We start from the raw sequence: 25,428 nt of genomic DNA on the forward strand, positions 1-25,428 counted from the left end.
GGCCGTACATAATATTCGGTGAATATAATGCTACAGAAAGTTGTCAAAAACTGTACACATGCAGGAGGAGATGGTCAGAGAATACAGGCATGCTACAAGAGATGGTCAGAGACCATGCATGACCAAACATGCTATAGAAGTTGCTGGAAACTACGGACATGCTTCAAGAGACAGTCAGAGAATGTAGACACATTATATAAGACTTAGAGAACACAGATTATAACAGCTGCTTTACAGAATAAGGTTTACACTTTTTAATATGTGCTCTGTACAGCCCCTGAAAAATTAGTAGTACCACAGCTTAAATTTCTCTTAAAAAAAAATAAAAGTAATTAGAAAAAAACAGAAAAAGGAAGGAAAGCACAGAAAAAAAAAGATAGTGTAAACAAATTAAACAAAACCATTTCAATGCTGGAACCAATCTAAAAAATATTTTCCTTTACCGGCCTGAATAAGCACCCAGCTAAGGAAAAAAACAGCCCACAGAGGCTCTGAAGGCCGCACAAAATGTGCCAAAGGTAATAAGAGTCTGTTGTCTGTGCTAGCCACAGCAGCCAGATTCTCAATTCTTTTTTTTTTAATTCTACATAAGTAGTTTTACTATAGATATATATTGTGTTTCCCCGAAAATAAGACACCGTCTTATATTTTTTTTGGCTCAAAAAAACACACTAGGTTTTATTTTCGGGGTAGGTCTTTTTTTTATGTACAACAATCCACACTTATTCATGTAGAAAAGTCTACATGTATTCATGTACAAAAAATATGGTGATCAGGGCAGTCAGGGGTGCCGTACCTTTCCAAGAGCAATTTGATAACCAATCGTTGGACAGAATGAGCGAAGCGCACTTTCACTATCGATTCCTCACAGGCGGAGTGCATTTGGCATCACTCCACCTGTGACAGGAGCCGGCGCTATAGAGGAGGCATCGGCTTATGCGGCTCTGCTCCCTCCGCTGCCGCCTCGCTTCCTCTAGCACTGGCTTCATTGGCACTGCTGATTCTCTCCCACCTCTCTTCAAGTTCCCCCTTATGCCACCCCAGGCCGTGGGAATGGTCACAACTAGGTCTTATATTTTAGCAATTCCCAAAAATAGTACTAGGTCTTATTTTCGGGGTAGGTCTTATTTTCGGGGAAACAGGGTATATATAAAAATTGTGAGCTACTTGGCTCAATGGGTTATACAGTTTTAAATCAGTTTATATCAAATCCTTGCCATTCTGAAGGAGCACAAATAAATAATAAAAAACAAAAAACAACAAGCACTTATAAAATTAAAAATGGTTCAACAAAAGGAATGTGTAATCCTTTTTTGTAATTTTGGGCTTTTTAGCCATGTACTGTAAGCTTATGTTCTGACTCACTCTTTGTTGTAGTACTATGGGATACTGACTGGGACTGACTGTTGATTTTTTAAACTTTTAAACTAACAAAGTCTGTTGGGTATATCAGTGTGAACAAAAACACTGTCTTAATAAATTGGTTATTCATCTAATTCAATGTTTCCCAAATGTGGCTCACCAACAATTTATGTTGAAAGGATATCCACACAGAATCAAACCACACTGGTGGTTCACTATGTGAAGTTACCTCTAAAGCAAGCAGTGATAAAAGACTCCAAGAAGAGGGTTAGAAGTTCCCAGGACCATGGGTGCACCCTATACACAAACCCTTTACTGAAAAGACCCCTTCATAAAGCATCAGTAGGCTAGTAGAAGCTCTTACAATGTTATGTCAAATGGTTACAGCTGATTTTGGATAGAGGTGAACTACCTGAATATTTTACTTGCAAAACACACCCTAGATCGCTTTTAAATAATTACATTTTTAGAATTATGCTATTGGAAATTGGAATGCAGAACCTAAACGTAGAAATGTACTATAAAAATCACCTGCCGGGGTACAAATTATAAGGCAAACAGCTAACGCCCACTCATATCATTCAGGAAATAATGGAATATCCAATAATTGTAACTTTGTGCATTTCCACTCAAAACTTTAACATAACAAAAATGTATTTAATAAAAGCTTTGTTAATATCAGAAGTAAATAGCCAGAAAACAATATGTGACTGTCTAAAAAAAAAAGGGTGTAATCCTTTACCATCACACACCCATGTAACTAGGCAAAATTAGTCTGGTGCTGTCATGCCATTGGGCATAATTCTGTACATACGCACATCTATGCTTACATATGTGGCAGCTAAAAACCAAGCATGCACAGAGCCAGTGCTAAGTGTTTTAAAGTAGAGACATTCTGCTGTGTTCCAATGCCTGGTTATATGCAGAGTAACTATAATAGTAATAATAATGACAACATAAAGTGCAGTTAAAAAACAGTGTAGGCTCCTGAAATCTTTCCACGCAAGTCCATGCTAAGCAATGAATTAAAATCCATCCATTTGAATAACTTTTCTTAATCTTTTATCAGGGGGCACAGGATCAGTAGAATTCAGGAACATTGGGTTATACTGCTGCCTTTTAGAGGAACTGAACACTGGCAAACAAATTAATTGGCCAGCCAAGTATAACTCCTTCCTCGCTTTGGAGAAAAGCTTACTAATTTTTTTTCTAGACATTTTTACATTTATTAAGACAATTTTTTCTACAATCAAGATTCTTAGTTAAGCTGCTGAGCTGGGACTCATTATGCAGCTATCTGAAGCAGCTAACCCTTGTTGCTGCGATGAAGGCTAAACCTAGACCCCCACCATGATGAACATTTGGGGGTAGAGTGTAATGGGAACTTTGGGCTCTGGGTTCTCTTTGTGGTGCTCCCCAGAAAACTAGTCTACTGGTATCCTAGACTTTACAGGTCCAGAACCATGATGCAGCCTTTGGTGTGATCCTGACCCCCCCTGAAGACTGCATTGGAAGTATGCCTGCAGTAGGGAAGAAGAATGCCTGGAATGTGACATGTTCCCTGGGTTCTGCATATGGCACTGTCCAGTACTTGGTTACTGCACTTGTCAGCTGCAGAACGCTCTGCAGGCCTGCAACTTTGGCAAGTCCAGGGTTTAACCGGGTATGAGCACTGCACATTATCCTTACTTTACCATTCAGAGACTTAAGTGCTGCATCACTTACAGCTTTTTCATTGTGTGGCAGTTTCCCACCATTGCTCTTCTCACAGGGTCATGGGTTTACCTCAGTTTGCCCTTACTGCTGCACAACAGTGACAGTGTTGCCTCCAGCTATATAACCTCTTCTGCTTCCATGGCTGAATGAGAGTACCCCAGGTGCTTCTAGTATGTATTCAATTGCCTTACTTGTACCACAAGATGTTGAATCAGAATTGAAAAGGGACAGTCTCGCAGGCCTCTCCAGCTTAAGATCCTCTAGCTTCACTGGGGCCGTCTCCAGTGTTTCTCACAGAGGATCTGACACTCATAGCTTGGGTCGTTGTGTAAGAAATTCCAATTCTCAATGAAAAATATATGTATATTTAATATTAGAAGTAGAAACAGTAGAGCGAAATGTAAATATATCACTAGCCAACAGGACGTATGTCTGCCACTTAGGTATGAATGGAATTGTAATGAAGGCTTCTTTTTTAGTATGATTAAAATAATTACTTTATTAGCATGTTAAAGTCAATGGCTATGCCTTATAATTACAATCTCCCTTTTGTTTCCTAGGGCAGATAATGTTGTGGTCAGGTAATATTGTTGTCGCCTGGTTACTTTGATATGCTAAAATGGCCAACTGTACAACCACAGATGGTGTTATGGGAGTGTCAGGCTCGGTGTTGACTCAGCAATTAACATGCCTAAATACTCTTCTGCGAGACCGAATGGAGCTGAACAATTTATTAATGGCCACCCTTAAAAAAAAAAAAAAAAAAGTTTATCAAAGAGACTTCAGTTGCCATCCAAACAATGTTGTGAAAAAATACGATTGTGTTCTTTGGACCAATCGTGCATTCCTCATGTCAGTGAATAGGAGCAACTAGGATAAAGATGGAGGCCAGAGTCATTGGGAGGCTGTTGGGGAAAACTGGCGGGATCAGCTGGAGGAGAAAAACATAGAATCTAGAAACCGTGCACCCCCTAGGATTGGAAATAAAACATACATCCAGTTGGCTTGTTATGCATTAACCAATTTTATGAGTCATCTTAAGTTCGTGTGGATGTACTGACTATGTTTCTTCGATGGTTATGGGGCTTTTAGTATTGCTGTGTTAGTGTTGTAGAGTTAGTCTTGGATAGATGATTAATTGGTGACTATGGATTGTTTGTTTGTGTCATCACTGTAATGTTTTCTTATCCATAATCAAGTTATTCATATATATAACTCGGTGTACAATATATTATTTTTAAATCCAGCTGACATTCCCCTCTCAAATTAGTGGGAGGCTAATTAAAGAGAGCTCCCCCATGTGGCCAACTAGTGAAATACATAAAGTATAACAAGCACAGGTCACCATATCAACACCTCAGAGGCCTTGTAATATACAGGCCACTTGTGACTGGAAGAACCAGAAAATTCAGTGGCACCAATGAAAAGCACAAGGCTCACACGTTTCTGAATAAATCCAGTAGTAAGACAGTGTAGGAAATAGAAGAAAAAAACAAAACATTTTCACACAGTGCACTGCTAATGACAGTACACAAGTACAAAAATTCTGTTATATTATTTACAAAGTTAGGAAAGTTAGCAGAGGTCATACCACACCTGTTACCCATTTTAAACTTTTTAAGGGAGAAATTCCTAAGAGCAAACATCACAAAGTACTTATCACAATTGTTAGCAAGAGCAGCCTCATGTGTGTGCCCTTCTGCTACTGATCTCAAATGGGCTTGCCTTCTCTGACTTTGATACTAAGCCCACTCTTCCAGACATCTAATAACAGTGCCTTAGTGGTCAATTAGTGCCCTCTCACTGGAAGGGAACTGGTGGTTCATTGGACCTTAGCCCTGAAGTCAAACCCTAAGTACCAAAGTGAAACCAGTTTCAGAGGGGCTTACAGAACATGGTTTTTGCCATACAAAGCTAATAGTAGTCAGCTTATGGTGCCTGCACTGAGACATGAGCTTTACTTTCATCAACTTTCAAATGTTTGATCGGTTCACTTATCTAAACTATCTAAATTCCAATACTTTTTTCATTTATCTTAGATAAAGCAGGAGGGTGAAAACAGCTGTCATTTTTTTAGGAGTTATATTAGGGAGATTTCCCTTCACTTCCTGTCCTGCAGACTCAACAGGAAGTGAGAGGCTATCTTTCCAAAGCTAGAAAAATGCCTTCTTAGACAGTTGTCACAATTCTACCCATTGGAAGATTTCCCCTCTATTCTTGTTCTGGTGGCAACTCAAAAATTAGAATTTTCCCTCACTTTCATTGGCAGAAATTCTAATCCTTTACCACTCCATCTAGATCTAAAAAAAATACAAAAAAAACAAAAACACGTTTTGCCTTTAGTTAAACTTTGTTAGTTTAATCTGTTACAAACTATGGTCATACAGATTATTAGGCTATTTGGTGAGGGGAAAAAAAAAATCAGGTAAAAATGAGAAGTGAGTAGTTTCTGACAAGTCTTCAGGCATAAATTTGACTTTCCTACTGCCCGACAGGAAGCAATTAGATTCCTATAGTTTTCACAGTGATATTGGTGTTAAACACATTATCTGTAGTCACCTCTATGACACATACTCACCCTTGTCACCTCCTCAGTCCACATCTGAAGAGCATTAAAACACAACAAAAACAAATCACAATTATATATATATAGATGCCAAAGGAATCTATACCACCACTGTATATGATTTCCAAGCATCTTGTTATTCAAAATCTAGATGTATAAAAATGCATATAGTATTTAATAATTACATGACCCCCCTCTCTTAACACTAAAACACATAGGACCGACAGGAATATGACAAGGACATTTCCTCAACAGGTTAGCGTTTGTATGGAACTCCAGTCAGAACACTTTTAGTCCCGCACACAGGGGAGGGGAAGGACCTTTATCAGGTTTCAACTGCTGACTGTATGGTCTCTGGTGACCACACAGGGAGTGCGGTAACTCTTCAACAGATGCAATCAAAGCAATTAAAATCAGACTTAAGTTGTAATCCTTTCCCACTCAACCCAAAACCAAAGAATATGTTTTAGCTGAAGGTCCACTTTAAGGTTTGGCTCAGAGATAGATTGGGATAAGACTTGGTGTTCGGTTTACATCTGGTGACAGGGCTAGGATCACAATAAAAGGTTAGGGTTGGCAAAGCTGTGGTAGCTCAACTCAATGTTGGCAGAAATGCTGCTTTCAAACTAATTTTGAAAGGCAGTACAATGCACACAACTGCATTACCCCTGAACCAATTGCTGCCAGCTCACCTTGAACCTCACATGTCCAAATCTACCCACCACAACGAACTGATCATAAACTTTTTTGTATGCTGTGGAAAAATACAATGATGGCTTATCAAATTATGAAAAAAAACAACATCACTGAAAACAGATAAGAACCCCATTGCAGCATTTCACTGTACCATAACTGCAGAGAGGGGAGGGAATTACACTATAGTTCATCTGGCATTCACACCGGTTGCCCTCTAACAACCAGCAGAGGCACAAAGTGGCAAAGAGGAGAAGTTACAAATTACCATACACTTTTTTTATGGTGTTAAAAAACTCTGAAAAACAAAACAAAAAAAACTTAAAGCTGGGCCCTGTCAGCTCCCAATATGGCTGCACTGGTTGGAAAATCATCATCTGAACAATGACTACAACCAGTGAGATGTAAGCAGGGCACACACAGATTTTCGGACGATTCCTGCTGAATCAGCAGAAATTAGCTCCATTGGTGACCGTTCCCTTGCCAGATGCCGATCAATGGAGCGACATTTGCTGAAGGAACATGTTGCTTGCAGCCAAACAGCTGCAAGCACCGTTTGAGTATTCTGACAGCACTCCGGCAGCCACTGTCAGAATACAAAGAGCACAGCATAAGTTCCATCCATCCACTTTGTTCTGGAGGAATCTGTTGAATTGTCTTCGTTCAGTCCCCCAAGCTGAAGAAAATGTGACCATGTATACCCAAAATAAGTCATTGTTCGGGGAGCATCCACAGATGCCTGAATACATTAGCTGGCAGTGGAAATTCCTTACCTACGTATATTTGGATGAACGAATCTAATGATTCCTTCCGTCTGACCGAGAGAAATCTAACCATGGCTAACATTAGTCTTAAGAATTCTATCCAATTCTTATCAACGTTTAAATGTATTTACCTCTTTCATCACATGCATACGACAAGCTTTTCTAAGTGGGTGAAAGAACAGTAATAGATTTCTTTCAACTTGAGTTTAAAGATAACCATGTGCGAATAACCAAAGCAAAGAGATGTTATATAGAACATTACTTGTTTAGGTTCCATGTTAAGCTTGTATGGAATAAAGGTCCCATTATATTGTTGTTAATGCCGGAAGCTTAATGCAGGGAGTCGATTAGCGTGGTCTATTTATTAAACCAAGCACTAAGAGTACAGCATAATGATACATTCAAGACCTCTTATATGAAGTGTCTGAAAAACATGTTTTCCTCTTAGCAACCAATCATTGCCCCCTGATATGTTCTACCAACCTAGCAACAGGAAAGTAAAAAGGAGCCGATTAGCTGCTAGGAGGGAACTGGAAACCGATCTTCAGTTAAAGGATTATACTTGAAGCTCACTATAAAGAGCATGTCCGTGCTTAGTTCAAAAATGAGCTTTTATTTCTTAACACACAAAGAAGCTGAAAGCCGACTTCTCACTGGTTGCTGTTAAATCACACTACTGCTCTTTGCACTAGAAGGCGAATAGCAAACGAAAATAAGGATCAGCATAAGAATTCTGGGACGTCTAATACAATATGAACATCACAAAGCTATAGCAGTAGTATAAAAACAGACAGCACATATATTATCTATAAAAATGAGTTTGTTGTGTATTCTCTTGCTGTGGAGTAAACAAAATATACTCGTAGGGCAACTAAACCTAAAAACACAAGGTGACTTTTACCACAAACCACTGAGAGCACACACATAGCGAGAAGCTCCAAATATTTTTAAAGAACTTGAACTGGTCATAAGCAGACTAAAAAAAACAGTACTGGTCCCAATATCAAGCATCAGTTATAATTAGGGATGCACCGATACTGATATTGGCACCGATACAGAGTATTTGGCCGAGTACTCGCCCAAATGCTCCGATACGGGAACTTCCGGTCAGAGGAAGATTTCTTCTGACCAGCAGTGCCGTAGGGGAACGTAGAGCTGGCTTCTTGGGCAATCAGGAAGCCGGGTGGAGAGTAATGACCGCCTCGATGCTGATTGGCTGGCCAACCACAATCGAGCTGGCCAAACAACATGGAGCTGGCTTCCTGGCCAATCAGGAAGCCGGGCGTCATGTCATTACCTGCCGCCCAGCTTCCTGATTGCCATAGAAGCCGGTTCCAAGCCAGCGGAAGCACCAGTATAGGTACTCCGTATCGGCGAGTACCGAAAGCAAAATATCGGTACTCGTAAACGAAAAACCGGTATCGGTGCATCCATAGTTATCATCAAGATATAATCAAGATGTGTCTGATGTACCGAGGGCAATCATAAGCATATATGGAGGTTTTCTGTGCTCATTTTCATATAAGACAACTTTACAATTTGTTGGAAAATCTCACTACATATGCACCGAGAGAATATCATGCATTTCCCCACTGAATAAGGATCGTGGCGAGTTCTTGGAGAGATACCTCTCGCTTATGTCCCCCCTTAGCATTTGGTGTATGCCTGAGGGCACTATATGCTGTTCTTCCTCAACTAATTTCCAAATGTGTTCAGATTGGAGAGATGCAACCTGTCGCATTCAGCATTGGGATTACTGGGCTGTGGGCAACAGAACACTTCACCCATTACAAAGTTTCATTTAAAATGGAACTCCAAGCAGGGAAAACTATAGCATGCATACAGATTTGTTTAAATTAGAGCCAACATGCTTATATGTTGCAGACCTGCGAGTTTTTCTTAGAACCAATAGGTGTTTCCAAGCAATTCCTGGCCTTTAGGTTGCCCACCAGCCGGATGACACCATAGCAAAATGGTTACTGCTCCTGCTGTTCTGTCCACTTGCCAAAAGATCCTGATCTCCAAATCTTTAACCAGAGTGATACCACTGGCTAGGGATCAAACCTTACCATAACGATTCATCTAGAGCTGCTACGTAATGAGCAGGTAAAATGGCTGGCTACCCCACCCATATCCAAACCCACCGGCTACCCCACCCATATCCAAGCCCATCAAATCTAATGACTGCCTGGTGTTTACAACATACAGTAATGAAAACCCTTCCTCCTCCTGGTTTCATTCAAAGATGGTGAAACCCATGGAGGAAAGTATATTCAGCACTGAAGATGACATTCTAGTTATTTAGGTGGTCTTGTATTCAGGGAATGTGTTATATTTATCCATTGTAATGTCTAACTCCCCTTATAAAATTGACTGAAATGTGTAAATGTTTTTAATATAGTATTTTATACATGATACCTCTTGGATTTATTTTACAAGGCAGTGCAAAGTGCAGTAACTTACACCTGAATGCAATAAACTGCATTGTCATTCTGCATTTACTAAATAAGCCACACTTGTGTTTTAGCTTTAGTGGTCCTTAAATTTTGTAAAATCTGCTCAGTACATTCTGTTATCAATAAACTGTCAGAATGGTACAGAATTTAGACAAAATGTTGGTTTTTCGAATCTCCCAGTCAGAATGATTCCTAAAAGGATCTAGAGCAGAATGAACATTTTTACAGTGCAAGAGAAAGCACGATACGTTAAAATGAAGTGAGGATGAGAGGCCAACGAACCTTCAGCCACTTTACATGCAACACGCCGAGCATGTAAGACAAATTTACCATAAAGCTGGCATCCCGTTCAGGCTCAGCTGCGTTTAATTGCTTAAGTGCACACATACAAAGACAAAAATAAACTGTCAACAGGCAGAGAGGAAATATCTTTTTGATGCACGAGCTGCAGAGAGAAGATTTGTCAAATACCACATCACAAAAATGAGCTTTAATTAACTTCCACAGATTGCAGTCATGGCATAGCAAAACCATCCAGCTTTTAGTTCAAAACTAAATTAAAAATTACTTCCCAGCACATTCTACTCTCTATTCGAAATCTTGCACATGGCCCAGTTTAACATGATCATCTATATTCCTAATAAGTGAAAACTTTATGTCTCTGCTCAAGGGGAGTTCAGGGATACCGGTTGTGGTCACAGCAGTTAACACCAATACCTACTCTATGGATTGTGATTGTATGGCATTTCTAGTCTCCCTACACAAGTCATGTGTTTGAAATAATACTTAAATAGTCCTATTACTTAAATAGTCTAATTAGGACATAAGTGGAAATTGCTTTAATAACTTATTTTCACCTTAAAGAACAAATGAAGCCGAAGCTTTTTTTTTATAGCATGGAGTAGTAAAAAGTTAAAACCCGTCAGCTTTTAATTTTGCCATTTGTGTCCTATTGGGGAAATTTCCCTTCACTTCCTGTCTGATAGCTACCACAGGAAGTGAGAAGAAATGCCTGAGAAGAAATGCCTCCAAAGAGAGAGAAATCCCTGGTGATCAGCAGGGTCACCGGAACTAGTGTCCCCATTAGAAGATTTCTCATCTATTCATGTTCTGATGGCAACCCAAAATTTGATATTTTCTTTCACTTTCAGGACAAAAAGAGAGGATGAACCTCTCTAATGGGGACATAGACTGCAATAGAAACCTGACAGAGGTTCCCAAACTAAGAAAATAAACTTTTGACTTCAGTTGTTCTTTAACATTCTCTATTGCTGACGTGGTGATGCGTAATCATTTAAACAGAATTAGAGACTCATCTACAGTAGGAAAGTGAAAGTAAGAGAATTTCAGCTTTCACGCAAAGAGCCTTATAATTTTTCCCTTCTGCTATTCTAAGCTTTATTAAAACTGGGAGCTGCAACTTGTAGAACTACCTGCTTGAAAAATCTGTTTTTCCAGTTCCTGCAGGATATTTATAATGACTCACAACTTGGCAGAAGGGCTAAGAGGGCTGACATTTAGGCAGAGCCAGTCAAATCAGCAGCTCTGCCTCCTGAACACTTATCTCCAATAAAGCTGAGTATTTTGATAACTGATCACATGACCAGCACTGAGAGCATCCAAGAGCAGTGATTTGTTCTGGAAAGGCAAGTACATGACACTATAGGGTTTCTTTCATCTAGTTTCAGAATTATAATGTCTCATAAATGGGCATGCACTTCAGTTCTCTAAGCAATGTACAGGGGGCAACATTCACAAGCAGGGGAAGAGACAAATCCATCCCATAGTAGTTAGAAGATACTAGAAGACCAAACTAAACTGTACTAAAACATGTTTACTGAGAAAATAAAAAGTCCCTGGAAAGTACATGACATTCTACTGTTTGAAAGATTAGGGTAAAAGGCTCAGAGAGGAAATGGCCACTACGTACAGACAATAAGAAAGAAAAACTGCTAGCTCTTCTCATTTAAATGGCTACATGAAATATATACACAGAAAACTAGACCATGTAATCATAAATAAAAACAGCAATTGTTACTGCAGAATTGAGTAGCTACATTTCACTTTGTAACCCTAAAAGTTAAAATAACCTCACAAATATTAAAAAAACAACCCAGCAAAGCAGAGCCTATAGGGTTAATTTACTAATGACAAATATGCTGTTCACTCTGCAAGGGGATGTTCTCTAAAGGTGGCCATACACTGTACAACCATCGCAAGACCTTAGTCTTGCGATGGTTGTAAAGTGATTAAAAAAACGTACGATCTGCCCATCTTGGACAGGCAGATCGCACTCTCGATCGCAAGCCCGCCCCCCTGAGGGGCGGGCTTCCGATGACCGCAATGCTGAACGGGCAGTGTGCGCGTGCACACACCGGCCCGTTCGGCATTTGTCTCCCGAGCACCGTTCAAACCAGCCGAAAATCGTACGATTCTCGGCTGGTTTTCTAACATGCTCCTTAGGCCCCATTCACACCTAGGCGTATTGTAATACGCGCGTCTGTCGCGATTCACGGTAAAAAAGTTGCGCGACCGTCGCGCGATTCCAAAGGCTACTTGGCTGTATCCCAATGGAAAACGCCCTACAAAACGGCCCAAAGTAGTCCCGGGACCTTTTCAGGCGTGGGCCGTTTTGTAGGGCGTTAGGGACGGGCGGAAATACGCTTAGGTGGGAACGAGGGCATTGACTACAATGCTATTTATTTTTTTGACCATTTTGTAGCGCGTTCGTCGAGCGTAGGACGCGCTACAAAACGGTCAGGTGTGAACGCAGCCTTAGACAAAAGACGTGCGACCGCACAGTAGAAAGCGGGATTTCCAGCGATTCTCGTACGAGAATCGAGCAGTGTATGGGCACCTTTAGCTTCGTGAATGCAATGAAGCTCTGCTTACTTCCATCCTCCAATCATGTACAAGTGAAGGCTGGCTTGCCTTCCTCGTCCATAGGGCAGTGTTAGCGGTCTTTTCCCCCACAGACTGTCCTGGTATCCGGGCTCCAGGACGGGAGGTAAATCACCCGCGGCCGCAAGTGAGGTAATCGGCCGCAAGTGAGGTAATCGGCCGCGGCCGCAAGTGAGGTAATCGGCCGCAAGTGAGGTAATCGGCCGCGGCCGCAAGTGAGGTAATCGGCCGCAAGTGAGGTAATCACCCGCAAGTGAGGTAATCACCCGCGGCCGCAAGTGAGGTAATCGGCCGCAAGTGAGGTAATCACCCGCAAGTGAGGTAATCACCCGCGGCCGCAAGTGAGGTAATCGGCCGCAAGTGAGGTAATCACCCGCAAGTGAGGTAATCACCCGCGGCCGCAAGTGAGGTAATCGGCCGCAAGTGAGGTAATCACCCGCAAGTGAGGTAATCACCCGCGGCCGCAAGTGAGGTAATCGGCCGCAAGTGAGGTAATCACCCGCAAGTGAGGTAATCACCCGCGGCCGCAAGTGAGGTAATCGGCCGCAAGTGAGGTAATCACCCGCAAGTGAGGTAATCACCCGCGGCCGCAAGTGAGGTAATAACCAGTAGAGGCTTGGAAAACACCGGAAGTGCCTCAGTCCACTGCACGCCCAAGACACATCAAGCAAGGGAAAGCAGGACAGGTCCACCGGCCTGGGGGGGCCTCAGGAGTGTATCCTTAAGGGAGGAAAGGAACCAGATCCTGGCTTCTCAAGAAATATAGGGGAAAAAAACCCTCCGCTCTACAGCAAGGCCAGAAGGAAGGAAAAACACCTTCAACAGCAGAGCTGCACAGAGGGGGATCCGTGACCTCAAGGCCAATCGGTCAGGAAGAAAAGAACAAACGTGATGTGGTCCTGGACGGTAGGAAACACAATCTAAACTGGAGGTACGAGGCGAAGGGGAGGGGCTTTTAACTATTTGACTAATTGTGTTTCCTGTAGAAGGTGGAACCAATCATCTCTCACGTTGCTGTCCTGGAAGATGATTAGGGAAATACTGTTTTTTTTTACATTTTCCTGCACGTGACTGGGTATTCTTTGCAAAGTGAATTTTGACCACATTCATTAAGTTAAAGGAAAGCAAAGTAAAAATGTCCAAATGAGCAGCTTATTTGCCTTCAGTAAATCAACGCTATAAGTTGCCTGCGCGTATCTGATTTTTCAAAAGCGCCTGTGCTTCTTCAGAGCCCAGCTACATATTTCCTAAAATACTTGACTTACTCCCAACTTGGAGCCTAACTTACCCCTAGCATCCCATAATGCAATGCATGTCCACACATAGAAAAGAGAGAGGGAGGGTCCCATGTCATTGTAGGATACCAGGGCAGACCACAACTCAGAGACTGGAGCTGAGAATTTCGGCTAATGTACACTTGAGTACAGGAGGCTTTCTGGGCAAACACAAGAAGCTTTAGAGATACTGTATGTATGGGTAAAAGCTAGTATGGCACCTCCTGTCCTATGATCCTGTTATTTTGACAGCTTTGGAATGTTACCCATATGCTTTGTGCAAATCCCTCTGCTCCAAACCAAAGCGGTGTATGCTGAGATGACTCCACAGTAAAAAAAATTCAGATTCTAAAAGCATCCAAACATATTGGATAACAGATGTGCTGGTGCAATGCAACCATCTCTAGATGTTTGCGTACACAGTCTGCTGCGGCATAAAGACTGCACAGGAAACATTTGTTACTGTTGCTGGGCCAGCTCAGTCCCAACAAATGTAAAGTATATTTAAAGCCAAAATTAGTTTTTATCAGTTCTATGCATCTGGGAATAGTTAAAGGAGAACTATAGGGTAAGTGTTTTTCACCATAGTTATCTTTAGGGCCTTGGGAGGACATATACTAACAACCTCCTGTGACCCAAAGCTCAGTATATAGTGAGCTATTGCCCGCGATTTACTGAGAGCGCCGCAGCCGGGACGGATCCCGACAATATTGTCGAGATCCACCCAGTTGCGTGAGTGACAGCTGGCTCTGCCTATCTAGAGGCAGAGCCAGCTGTGCCCGCCCCCTCCCCCGTCCGTTCCTCCACTCAATGCTGGAGGATCGGAGAGGGGAGAGGGAAATCCCTGCGGTGAGAGGTGACTGACAGTCACCGCACACTGCTGGGAGATGAGCGGGAAGGGAGCAGATCAGTGCATGTTTCTGCTCATTTACCAAATAGAGCCGACCTGTGACAGCTTCTTTGTCACAGGTCAGCACTAACTATGAGGATGAGTGTAAATCCCTCACCTCATAGTTCTCCTTTAAAACCATATTAAATTTGTTTGCTGTGTCTCAATGGGAAGAACTTCTTTCACTTCCTGTAATGATGTTTAGCATGTCACAAATTCACTGAGCAACCATCACAAAGTGAAAGCATTTGCATTACAATGCACTTGAATTGATTCAACAAAGCTTCAAAAGCAATGCTTACTTAATAAATGTATATTTTTCTTCATGCATGAATAGGGCGGTATAACCACAGTATAGCTAACTGCTTAGCTGATGAGTGATAGTAAACTTCTCCTAAAGCTGACCATACACTCTTTGAATTCATTGTATTCAGCAGGTTCTGGAGCAGTACCGGCATCTGATTGGATGCTGGGACTGTTTGGCTGCTTTAACAAAAGTGTACTAAAAAAATAAAATAAAAATCAACTTTTTTTGCGTGATGCGTCGCATGCAGGTAGGGCCAACCAGGGTTAAAATTAATCAGGAACCGGCTGAAATTTGCTCTGTGTATAGCTATCTTTAGTTATTTTGTTAAAAAACATACAAATGTTATCTTCTAGCACTCACCTCTGGTTTTATTGCTGTGATAAATCCAAATAACCACAATTAAGAGAATTATACTACTCCCTTATCTTAAGCAGGATATCCAGGAGCCGCAAGTCCATCCAAATGTGTACAAATGACAGAAGTGCTAATATTAGTCCATTTAGTCATAGTGTATAGATTGTAAACTCATAAAGTTGTATTACAGGTATCATAAACAAGTAGTAAAACTTGGGGACAAATATGTCTGTTTGTATGCACTAGATAACGAGCACAGTGGTGAATAAAGTAATACGTTCCTGTGGTCGTCGGTAGCTCCACTCCCAATACTAATGTGTCTTTCCAGTTTTACTGCTTCTTTACAATAGCTACAGGGTGAATATATACAGATTGTGGATTTACAACCTATACCTTTTGACTGATGGACTGTTTATAGCACTTTTGTCATTTGTGCATACAGTGGTACGTCGGTTCACGAACGCTTCTGTTCACAACGATTTAGTTCGCGAACAGGAAGTTCATCAAAATGTTGCCTCCCTTCGCGAACTCTGCTTCGGGTGATGAACACGACCGTGGCCATCTTCGGCGCTCTGACAAATGGTCGTGGCTTCCTGTACTCGAGATCGCGGTGGCAGACAGGGCTGTGGTCACCTACTGTGAAGCTTTTTTGTGTGCTTTGTAGCACAGTAGTGTACATTACTGTATTCAATCCAGCATGGCTCCCAAGAAAGTAAAGAGCAAATATGGTGGGAAAAAGAATGTGCAGCGCGTTAATGAAGGTGACAAGAATGTGCAGCGCGTTAATGAAGGTGACAAGAATGTGCAGAGCGTTATTGAAGGTGACAAGAATGTGCAGAGCGTTATTGAAGGTGACAAGAATGTGCAGAGCGTTAATTACAATGGCCACTGTCAAAAGACTGGGGAGGGGGAAAAAAAAAGGATTGCAAAGAATAAAAAGCCGTCAATTATCTAGAAGTATGCGTTTTTAGATTGTCATTACTAAACATTTCTAAAGGCGTGTTTGTTGTAATTTTGAAGATATGGGTAACGTTTCTCTTTAACTATATACAGGTGAAACTCGAAAAATTAGAATATCGTGCAAAAGTTCATTTATTTCACTAATGCAACTTAAAAGGTGAAACTAATATATGAGATAGACTCATTACATGCAAAGCAAGATAGTTCAAGCCGTGATTTGTCATAATTGTGATGATTATGGCTTACAGCTCATGAAAACCCAGATCCACAATCTCAGAAACCTTTGGCAGTGTGGGCAGGTGCCAAGTCCTGCTGGAAAATGAAGTCAGCATCCCCATAGAGCTAGTCTGCGCAAGAAAGCATGAAGTGCTCCAAAATCTCCTGGTAGACGGCTAAGTTTCATTAGTGAAATAAATGAACTTTTGCATGATATTCTAATTTTTCCAGTTCCACCTGTACAGTAAGCGGTTTTCTTAGGTGAATAAAACTAGGAGGCGAGTGCTAGAAGATAACTTTATATGCTTAAACGGTTATTAAACCCTCAGTGGTTTTTACATATATCTACTGCTGGCAAGCAGTAGATATATGCAAAAACATTATTAAAAAAAAAACTTTCAAAAAGGGCTTACGCCACGTGCTCCCGCCTGAACATCTGAAGAGTCTCGGGCGACCGCAAAGGATCTTGGGGCGGGCGCATGCGCACTTTAGATGTTCGGCCCGGAGACGAGGAGAGACACAAGGTACGTCTATGGAGCAGTGTGCACCCGCACAGACTCCGTAGGACATCAGAGAAGAGGAGGACCCGCACCAGTGCTGGAGGGACAGAAGAAAACTACACTAAAGAAGATGATCGGATTAAGAGGCATCATTTAAGGTAAGTCCCTACAGCAGAATTGGGAAGGGGAAAACAGAAATTCTCACTTTAATAAATCAGCAATTCATAAGAAGACTACAATAAACTAAATTCAAACAAGTTGCTATTAGTACACACTGCTGCTCTCTGCAATTTTTTTTTTTTACTAAATTAGCCTGAAAGCAAAATAAAAAAAGTGATTTTAAAATACACAAATAAATTGAAAAATAAGCAAATATACAATAAGTTGTTTCTGCACAGTATGCAGTTGTGGTGTTATCTGAATCTGCTAGATATTGTGAATCAGAACAGGCCTTTTTAAGCAACATAAAGCAAACAAAGAACTGAGTTTATGCAGCTTGAATCTGGGGCCTATTGTTTACCACAGAGTACATGTTGTCAGCTATTTCGGCAGGTTAACCACAGGGAGAAAGAGTGACGTTTTTTTTTCCAGTCATTTGTCAAGCCATCTACTTACCGAAGCTCTCGCTTCTGCAACTCTGGCTTTTTTCAGACGGGTCTTTGCAGCGTCTAAATCCAGTCTTTTATTCTGCAACAGTTTCCGCTCCTTCTAAAGAAAGTGTTAAAGAAAGGTGGAAAAGGTGCATTAACACATCTGTAGCAAAACAGCTTGTTAAGCAGAATGAGGCGTAAACGTTGGGAGAGTACTGATGACAAACAAAAAGGCCAAAGCAATGCCCCAGTTATTTCAATTTTCTGGAGAAGCAGCTCGCTTTCATAATCAGTGCAACAAACTATGGCCACAAAAATTTAGAGAGTAGCAGCACGGTCTCATCAGCACAGACAGGAAAACTTTGAAAGGCTACAATTGTATCAAAGCGAATTCTGAGCACAGCAAATCTAATTTAACACATTCCTGTAAATTCATTTATGGCTCTATTGAAATCAGAGGAGATCACAATGAAAAAAAAACAAAAAAAGCACAATAAGAACTGGCCTTTCACCTCTAGTTATTTACTGTAAGTAGTGGTGAAAGTACCAATGTGATAGCAGCTAGGTTACATAGGTCCTCCTCTGTGTCCATTAACACAATTGTTTAGGGCTTATTTACACCTTTACTGTTGGGTGCCACTGAGCAGCATTGCACAACGCATACACAAAGCAATCTGCCTTAAATCCTATTAGTTCAGTTCACAGTTCAATGCAGTGCATTGGTGTGCACTGAAAAAAGTTAACACGTTTGAATGTGTATGCAGCATGTTGCGAAGCACAACACCCCCACTGCGTGCATGGAGTTGAATAAAACATACATTTGTAACATTACAAAAGTTAGAGTGCCATGTATTGTAACACTTCGCTCCACCCCAACACAACATACACCAGCAGACGTGTGTTATACAGGGCATAACATGCACCCACTGGTGTTAATGGGTCCTAAAACAAAAGGTTTAGACCACACAGGCAAGAAAGTTCTGAAGTTGCAAGCTTTACTACATCATGAAAGTGGAAAAACATAGTTCAGTAGAGGGAGCCCTTGTACGTGCGTTAACCCTCACTGTTTTTTTTGCACACATGGCCTTAAAAAGAACTATGGGGTCAGTGTTTTTCCCCATAGTTCTCCTTGGGGTAAACATAGTTCTCCTTTAAGATTACTTGAAACCCATCAGAATTATATACCGTGTTTCCCCAAAAGGTAAGACCTAGTGCTATCTTCAGGGATTTCTGTAATATAACACCTACCCCGAAAAGACCTAGTTCGGTGGTAGATCCTATATTACAGAAATCCCTGAAGATAGCGCTAGGTCTTATTTTCAGGGTAGCTGCACATATAATTGAAATTTACATGTCAAGACTGGCCGCAGCTCCCTAACTCCCCCCGACCCCCCACCCGCACACATACCTGTGTGCCTTGGCAGCCGCTGAAAACTACATTTAAAAGTAAAGGCACAGTGCCGGTTGAAGTGAGGTCAGGGAACTTCTGACTGGTGGCTCCCTGGACGGCATCAGAACGGAGAGCTCCAGACAGCTGCAGTCACGTAAAAAATAAGACATCCCCCGACAATAAGACCTAGTGCCTTTTTTCGGGGGAAAAAAATAAAATATAAAAAGACAATGTCTTTTTTTCAGGGAAACACGGTATTTCCTGAAAGCAGAATGTATGGCACAGTTGCCTTTTTTAATGCAATCGTGTTAGTATACACGTTGGGGCAGGTTTTAGATTTTAAATCTTTGGGCGCTTTTACATTTAATTTAAAAAACTTTTTTTCCTTAACTTTATTTCTTTTGCATAGGGGCCAGGATTTGCAGGGGCCCGCTGACTTATGTCGGCAGCAGCATAAAGGGTTAAATCTTACCCTTACTTATAAACTGTGAAAGAAAATTAAATGTCTTCTGACATCAGGTCACATGATCCTGCTGATCTGCTTTATATTTGAAAAGAAGCTGCCTAGGTGGAAGGATTGCTGCAGAGACTTTGGTTGGTAATGTGATGTAGTCACATGACATTGGGAGGAGATTTGTAACTACAGTCCTTATCAGTGGGGGAAAATGTTTGAGAGAATCTAAAACACTCCAACCTCCCAGACAAACCAAGTCCATAGTGACAGTGGCATAATTGCTGCCACTTATGGCATTGCCACCACCATGGATCATAATTTAGGAATTTGTTCAGTGCCCAGATCGGTATCAAGATCGGTGTTTGCAGAACAGCCATAGAAAAAAGGTACGACACATTGATTAGGGACACATATTGGTAGAGATTTAAAAAAACAAAACAAAAAAAAAACACCTCCAATTGCGTACCCATAGAAAGAAAAAGAGAACACAACAACACCTTTTCATCATCCATCATACACATGGATGCCAAAAATACAACTTTAGCACAAGTTCCTGCAGCAGAACTGGGTGATCACCCAATACAACTGAATAAAACTGGTACTGACCTTCATTCTTAAAATGAAAAGCTGTTAATCCTCAATGCTATACAATAGATAGAGGAAGCACAAAGCTGCAAGTAAATGTTTTTAATTGACATTGGCAAATGTCTCAGTGCCCTCAATTCTGTCCAAAAATACATTTCCGTTCTGAGAACACTGTTATTTATGAAAAGAGGAAGGAAAGAGCTAGACGTACAATTCCAAATGCATCATTGTTATATAGTCTTTTTTAGGCATTTATATAGTGCCAGCAGTGCTTTACATGGTGCCCATTCACATCAGCCCCTACTCTCATAGAGCTTACAATCAAAGGTCCCCAAAACACACACACTTAACCTACCAGCAAGTGTTTGGAAGGAAACCAACACAAGCACAGGGAGATCATGGAGACTCCATGCAGCTATTGCCCTGGCCGAGATTTGAAACAAGGACTTCAGTGGTGCAAGGCAAAAGTGCTAACCACTAACTTACTTATATTTTACAAATAAACATGTAAGGTGTGCCAATTTACTAAAGAGAGACCCTCTGCCCCACTGATTGATAGCAGATTTAAACTTGGCCATACACCGTTATATTGTTTTTCCTTTCGACCTGTGGGCTGAAAGAAAACAAAGTGGAACAGATTCCTCCATCCATGCTAAACAGCAAGGGATGAACACATTTGCCACTGGGCTGTTGTGTTCTGACAGCAGCACAATACCTGAAAAGAGATGGCAGCCGATTCAGAAAAGGAGAGAAATGACTAGGGATGTTCAGATAACAAGTACTGTAGTTTGTACATGTACTGATACTTTTCCAGCTCCAAGACTAGACTAGAGAAAAACTCAAAAGTTTGGAGGCAGCTGTTATTTGTAAGGAGCATTGGCTATGGGGCTCCTGGGATTTGTGCATCCCTGTTTTAATGTATGATTTGTTTTATTAGGGATGCACCAATACCATTTTTTCCAGACCAACTACCGATACTTGTCCAAGTAATAAAGAAACCAATTACCGATACCTTTTTGTTTAGGGTCATGTGGGATTTTTTCTAAAACAATACAGACTTCTGATTTCAGGACAGTGGCGGAGTGCCAGGGCCCAGTCGCAGCTGCAACCACCGCAACCCTTGTAGTTCTTGTCAAAATGCCAAGTATCGGCACTGATACAGATACTGGTATTTTAACATCCCTAGAAATTACAATTGTAATGGTCGTCACCATAATAGGAGGGAAGTGGAAATCAACGGTCAAAAGGTGGAATTTCCACACACTTCCCATTACATCTCTGGGACAGGAAGTGAAGAGGTGACAGACAGTGTATCCATTCTATCCAAAAGTGAATGTGTTAAATTCAATGACCCATACCCTTCAGAAACAACCCCATATTTCAGGTGTGCTACTGGAGTACATGGCTAAGAGCCCCAGAATTAATCTCACTCCAACCAGTTACATTAACTGTGTTAAATCAGGATTACACAGGCTATAGAGAAACATTAATTGCAACACACACAGTAAGAACCGCTTTCACCCTCCCATACTTACAGATATTGTTTTATAATCTCCTTCTATAAAATTCCTTAAGGGAGTGAGAAAGTTAATTGCTCCAGTCTGTACAAGTTCCCGGTGAGCTCCTCCTATTCGTCTCTGTGTTTCTCCACATTTAATGAGAGCATTTCCTGGAACACAAACAGAAATCATAATGTTTCGATAATAAAAACCAACAATGATATAAAGCGTGGCTCCTTCCACTGCAATGTACACACAGGCGGCAATGTATGGAATGATCAAATGTTGTTATGCTGGGAAATGTTAACGATTGATGTATATGGGTGTTCGTGCAGCCAGTGATAGTATATGTCCGTTGCTGCAGTAGTAGTATGCAGTCCGTTGCTGCAGTAACTCTTGATAAATAAAAGTGTATGCAAACCCAAAATCAATTTTTTATGTTTGGTATCCTGTTTTCTTAAAATGGAAGTGAAATCTTCTATTTAAAAAATTGCTGACAGTCACGTTTTTTTAGATTGAATACACCATGTAAAGCTGACCATACACCTACAGGTTATCTGCAGACTTTCTATGGTCAGATGGAAAAAGTCTAACAGTATCCTCCATCTACGCTAAACTGTGTGGATGGAGGAATCTCCCACTGGGCCAAACTTTAGTATCTTGTTACGCGGCCCCACTGGCTCTCAAAATACCTGAACAATCTGATTGGACGCAGGCAGTGTTCAGGTGTTTTGAGAGCCAGCAGGGCCAACTAGCAAGATACTGAAGCTTGGCCCAGTGGGAGATTCCGCCATCCACACCGTTTAGCGTAGATGGAGGAATCTGTTGCACCTTTTCCATCTGACCAGACAAAATCTATAGGTGTATGGCCAGCTTAACTCTCTTCTGTCAAAAAAGATTCTACCTGCCGGTCCGAAATCTTTAAAAATAAATAAATATATTTTTCCTGTGCATTGAGCCGCACATATGCACAGGCATGGCAAGGCCCCGTGTCAAAATTAAGTAACTCCTGTGTGCATGTGTGGGAGTTCCATCATGCCTGCCTGGCAAAGAGGATGAAGACACTGAACCCGGAACAAGAACGGGAGAAGATGGAAGCACAAGTAAAGGACAGTGCAGGAGGGGATATCCTACAAGGTAAGTTAGCCGTAATGTGGTAATAAGCTGTGCATACTAGCATACTATGGCAAACAACTCCGGAGGGCATTTTTTTTCTTCTTACTATATACACTACTTTACGCTTTTTTTTTCTCTTTGCAACATTCCTTATTTTAAGATCCCTGTCAATAAGAGCACTTTCTGTTGCAGGCTGATAAAGCTAAACTGCTTCAATGTAATTAGCAGCAGTGTTGTCAGCCTACTATGTGCTCTCCTTCTGTTGATCAGTGGGCAGTCTTTCAGGCCTGCAAGAGGCATGGATAGACCTGATAGGCAGCCCAACAGCCAACTGATGGGGCACTCATGACATGCTGACAATGCTGCATATTTTAAGGCAGCAGCTTAGCAATGGAAGTGGTGTTGCTGACGGGGATCTCTAAGTGAGAATCTTTGCAGCAGATTTAAAAAAAAAGAAGGAAGAAACTGTATAAAGTTAGACATAATGCAACACAAGCTGAAAAATAGATTTGGGGTTCATATGCACTTTAAAATCACAGGTTCAACACATCCTGCAGGGAGTTTGAAGAAACATTGATTACTTATCCAAGAGTCCAGAGGAAGTTCTTTTCTAGTAACTCAAAGTAGCTACTAGTAGCTCATACTAGTAATGAGATTCTCACTTCATTTCCCCAGTGCAGCATGCAAGAACCTGACTGGTTGCTACTTGTAATAGGACCAGTTGTTCCTTCACACACCTTGATACATAAGGCTCAAAGTCATTTATCTTCTAGGCAGGCTCACATTTTAGGTTACAAGTGAAACCATCATACAATAATATATCATGTTACTATAACTAGACGTAACCATTGGTATGTTTAAAAAAAAAAAAAAAAGCAGACTCCTTCAGTGAAGCACAATGGAAAGTTTTCATCAAGGTCAACAGTGAATGATTTTGCCAACAGAAATGTCATATCACATACTATGCATCTATAGTGGGAGGAACACAAAGGTTGTTTTTATTGAACCCTTCTTTTGGAAATGCTAGTTTCCCCAGCTGTCACATTAAGGCCGCGTTCCCACTGCGCGATATGCAAATCGCGCGTTTGCCGCGTGATTTGCATATTGCGCGATATCGCGAGATTTGCAGCGCGATATCAAGCTTGCATTGAGCAAGCTTGAATCGCAGCTAAATCCGCTCCAAAAAGGGTCCTGCTGTAGCGACACACGACCCGCGACAGCAGGACCCTTTGCCCCATTGAAATGCATTGGAGCGCGGTATCGCACGGTAATTTGCCGCAATGTGAACGGGGCTTAAAAGGAGAACTATGAGATGAGTGATTTCCACTCACCTCATATTTCTAGCCGACCTGTGACAATGAGACTGTCACAGGTCGGCTCAGTAGATCGGGAGGTGAGCGAACACATACCGGGTTCGCTCACCTCTCGATCCTGTCACGGCTCTCTACCGTGACAAGGGAGGGGCTGGATTCCCCTCTCCGATCTGCCAGCGCTGACTGGCGGAACAGACGGGGGCGGGTACAGCTGGCTCTGCCTCTAGATAGAGGTCGGGATCCGCTGCGGCGTGTCAGTATACCGCGAGCTATACTGAGCTTAGGGTAACGGGAGGACGCTAGTTTGTGTCCTCCCGTTACCCTAAGGAGAACTATGGGCAAAAACCCTGACCCCATAGTTCTCCTTTAATCTATAGGTTTTAGTACTTCTTGATTCACTGACTTTTAACACACATGCTGCTCAGGTGTGCTAGTTGTCTGGCTGTCATTTGGATTCAATGACTTTAATACTTTGCTAAGTCACTAAACCATAAGTATCCAGATCAGGAATTCAGACTTTGCTGGCTGCATGCTTGACATAAAGTACTGAATATCTGTAAAAAAATAAGTCAATGTAACTGGACTGGCTGTATTTTTCTTGCAGACGTTTGACTGGTCATCCAACCAGCTTTCTCAATTCAGAATGATTAATACAAAAATTATCTGGGAATAAATATGGTGAATGTTGCTCCAATCCCCATAATCTGTTAGTCGCAAACAGGTGTTATTGAATTTGCAATATTGGAGTTAGGAGGTGCTAATAATAGAGAGAGGCGTTAAACCAGCATTGTATGTGGCAGACAATAGATGTCTCACCATTCAAACCAGTCCTCCTCCCTGTCAAGAGGTTCAAAGAGGCCAATTACGTAAAAATAGCAAAAAAAAGCCAAGCTTGAATAGAGAGGTGTGTGTGTGGGGGGGAAGAGACATCTAGTGTCTGCCACATACAATGCTGTTCTAACACCTCTATCTGGGCAGGTTATTAACACCTCCTAACTCCAATTTTGCAAATGCAATCAACACCTGATTGTGACTAACAGCTCATGTGGATTGGCTGGACAGCAAGTCCAGTTGCCTTGTCTTATTTTTTACAGCTATACCATGACCTGGATGAATGAGAACCTTCACAGACATATAAAGTACTGAAGCCCAAGGATTAAAGGCAACAAACATATTTCTCTATGTACAGGTTCCAGTACGTGAAGGTTGATGTGCCTGCTGTGGATAATGAGAAAAGTTGGCAGCCAATTCAGCATAGGTAAACTTCTTTTGAAGTGAAAACTCTTAATGCAGATTTCAGGTCTCAATGCTTGAATATCATTATGAAATATGTTTTGTTGCGACACCAAATGACTGTGTAAAAATAAAAATATGCTTGGAGGTGTAATAGACCAATCGAGCTGGAAGTCTTCCAACAAAGAATTGAGAACATAAATATTCATCATGAAGCTTTTACAAAACAATCAATAAAGAGAAGACATTAGACAGCAGCAGGTTTTATTGCAATGCAGCATCAAATGTGA

The 25,428-nt window shown here is 41.4% G+C and overlaps 1 protein-coding gene across 4 annotated transcripts in view; it reads right to left on the minus strand.

The window, feature by feature from the left end:
• The window catches only part of SH3GLB1 (SH3 domain containing GRB2 like endophilin B1), a 55,867-nt gene that overhangs the window by 10,424 nt on the left and 20,015 nt on the right, over positions 1-25,428 (minus strand). Inside the window, exons 4-7 of one of the 4 annotated variants that reach the window (XM_018555904.1) lie at positions 21,513-21,646; positions 17,574-17,666; positions 9,888-9,929; positions 5,657-5,680 (exon numbers count right to left, since the gene is read on the minus strand). In XM_018555904.1, coding sequence (XP_018411406.1) covers positions 5,657-5,680; positions 9,888-9,929; positions 17,574-17,666; positions 21,513-21,646 — 293 coding nt within the window. Of the gene's footprint in view, positions 1-5,656; positions 5,681-9,839; positions 9,930-17,573; positions 17,667-21,512; positions 21,647-25,428 lie in introns of all 4 variants that reach the window. The other 3 variants (XM_018555902.1, XM_018555903.1, XM_018555905.1) reach the window with 3 other exon arrangements.

This window comes from Nanorana parkeri, unplaced genomic scaffold, assembly GCF_000935625.1.
Source record: "Nanorana parkeri isolate BGI_ZX_2015 unplaced genomic scaffold, ASM93562v1 scaffold217, whole genome shotgun sequence".
Classification (NCBI taxonomy): domain Eukaryota; kingdom Metazoa; phylum Chordata; class Amphibia; order Anura; family Dicroglossidae; genus Nanorana; species Nanorana parkeri.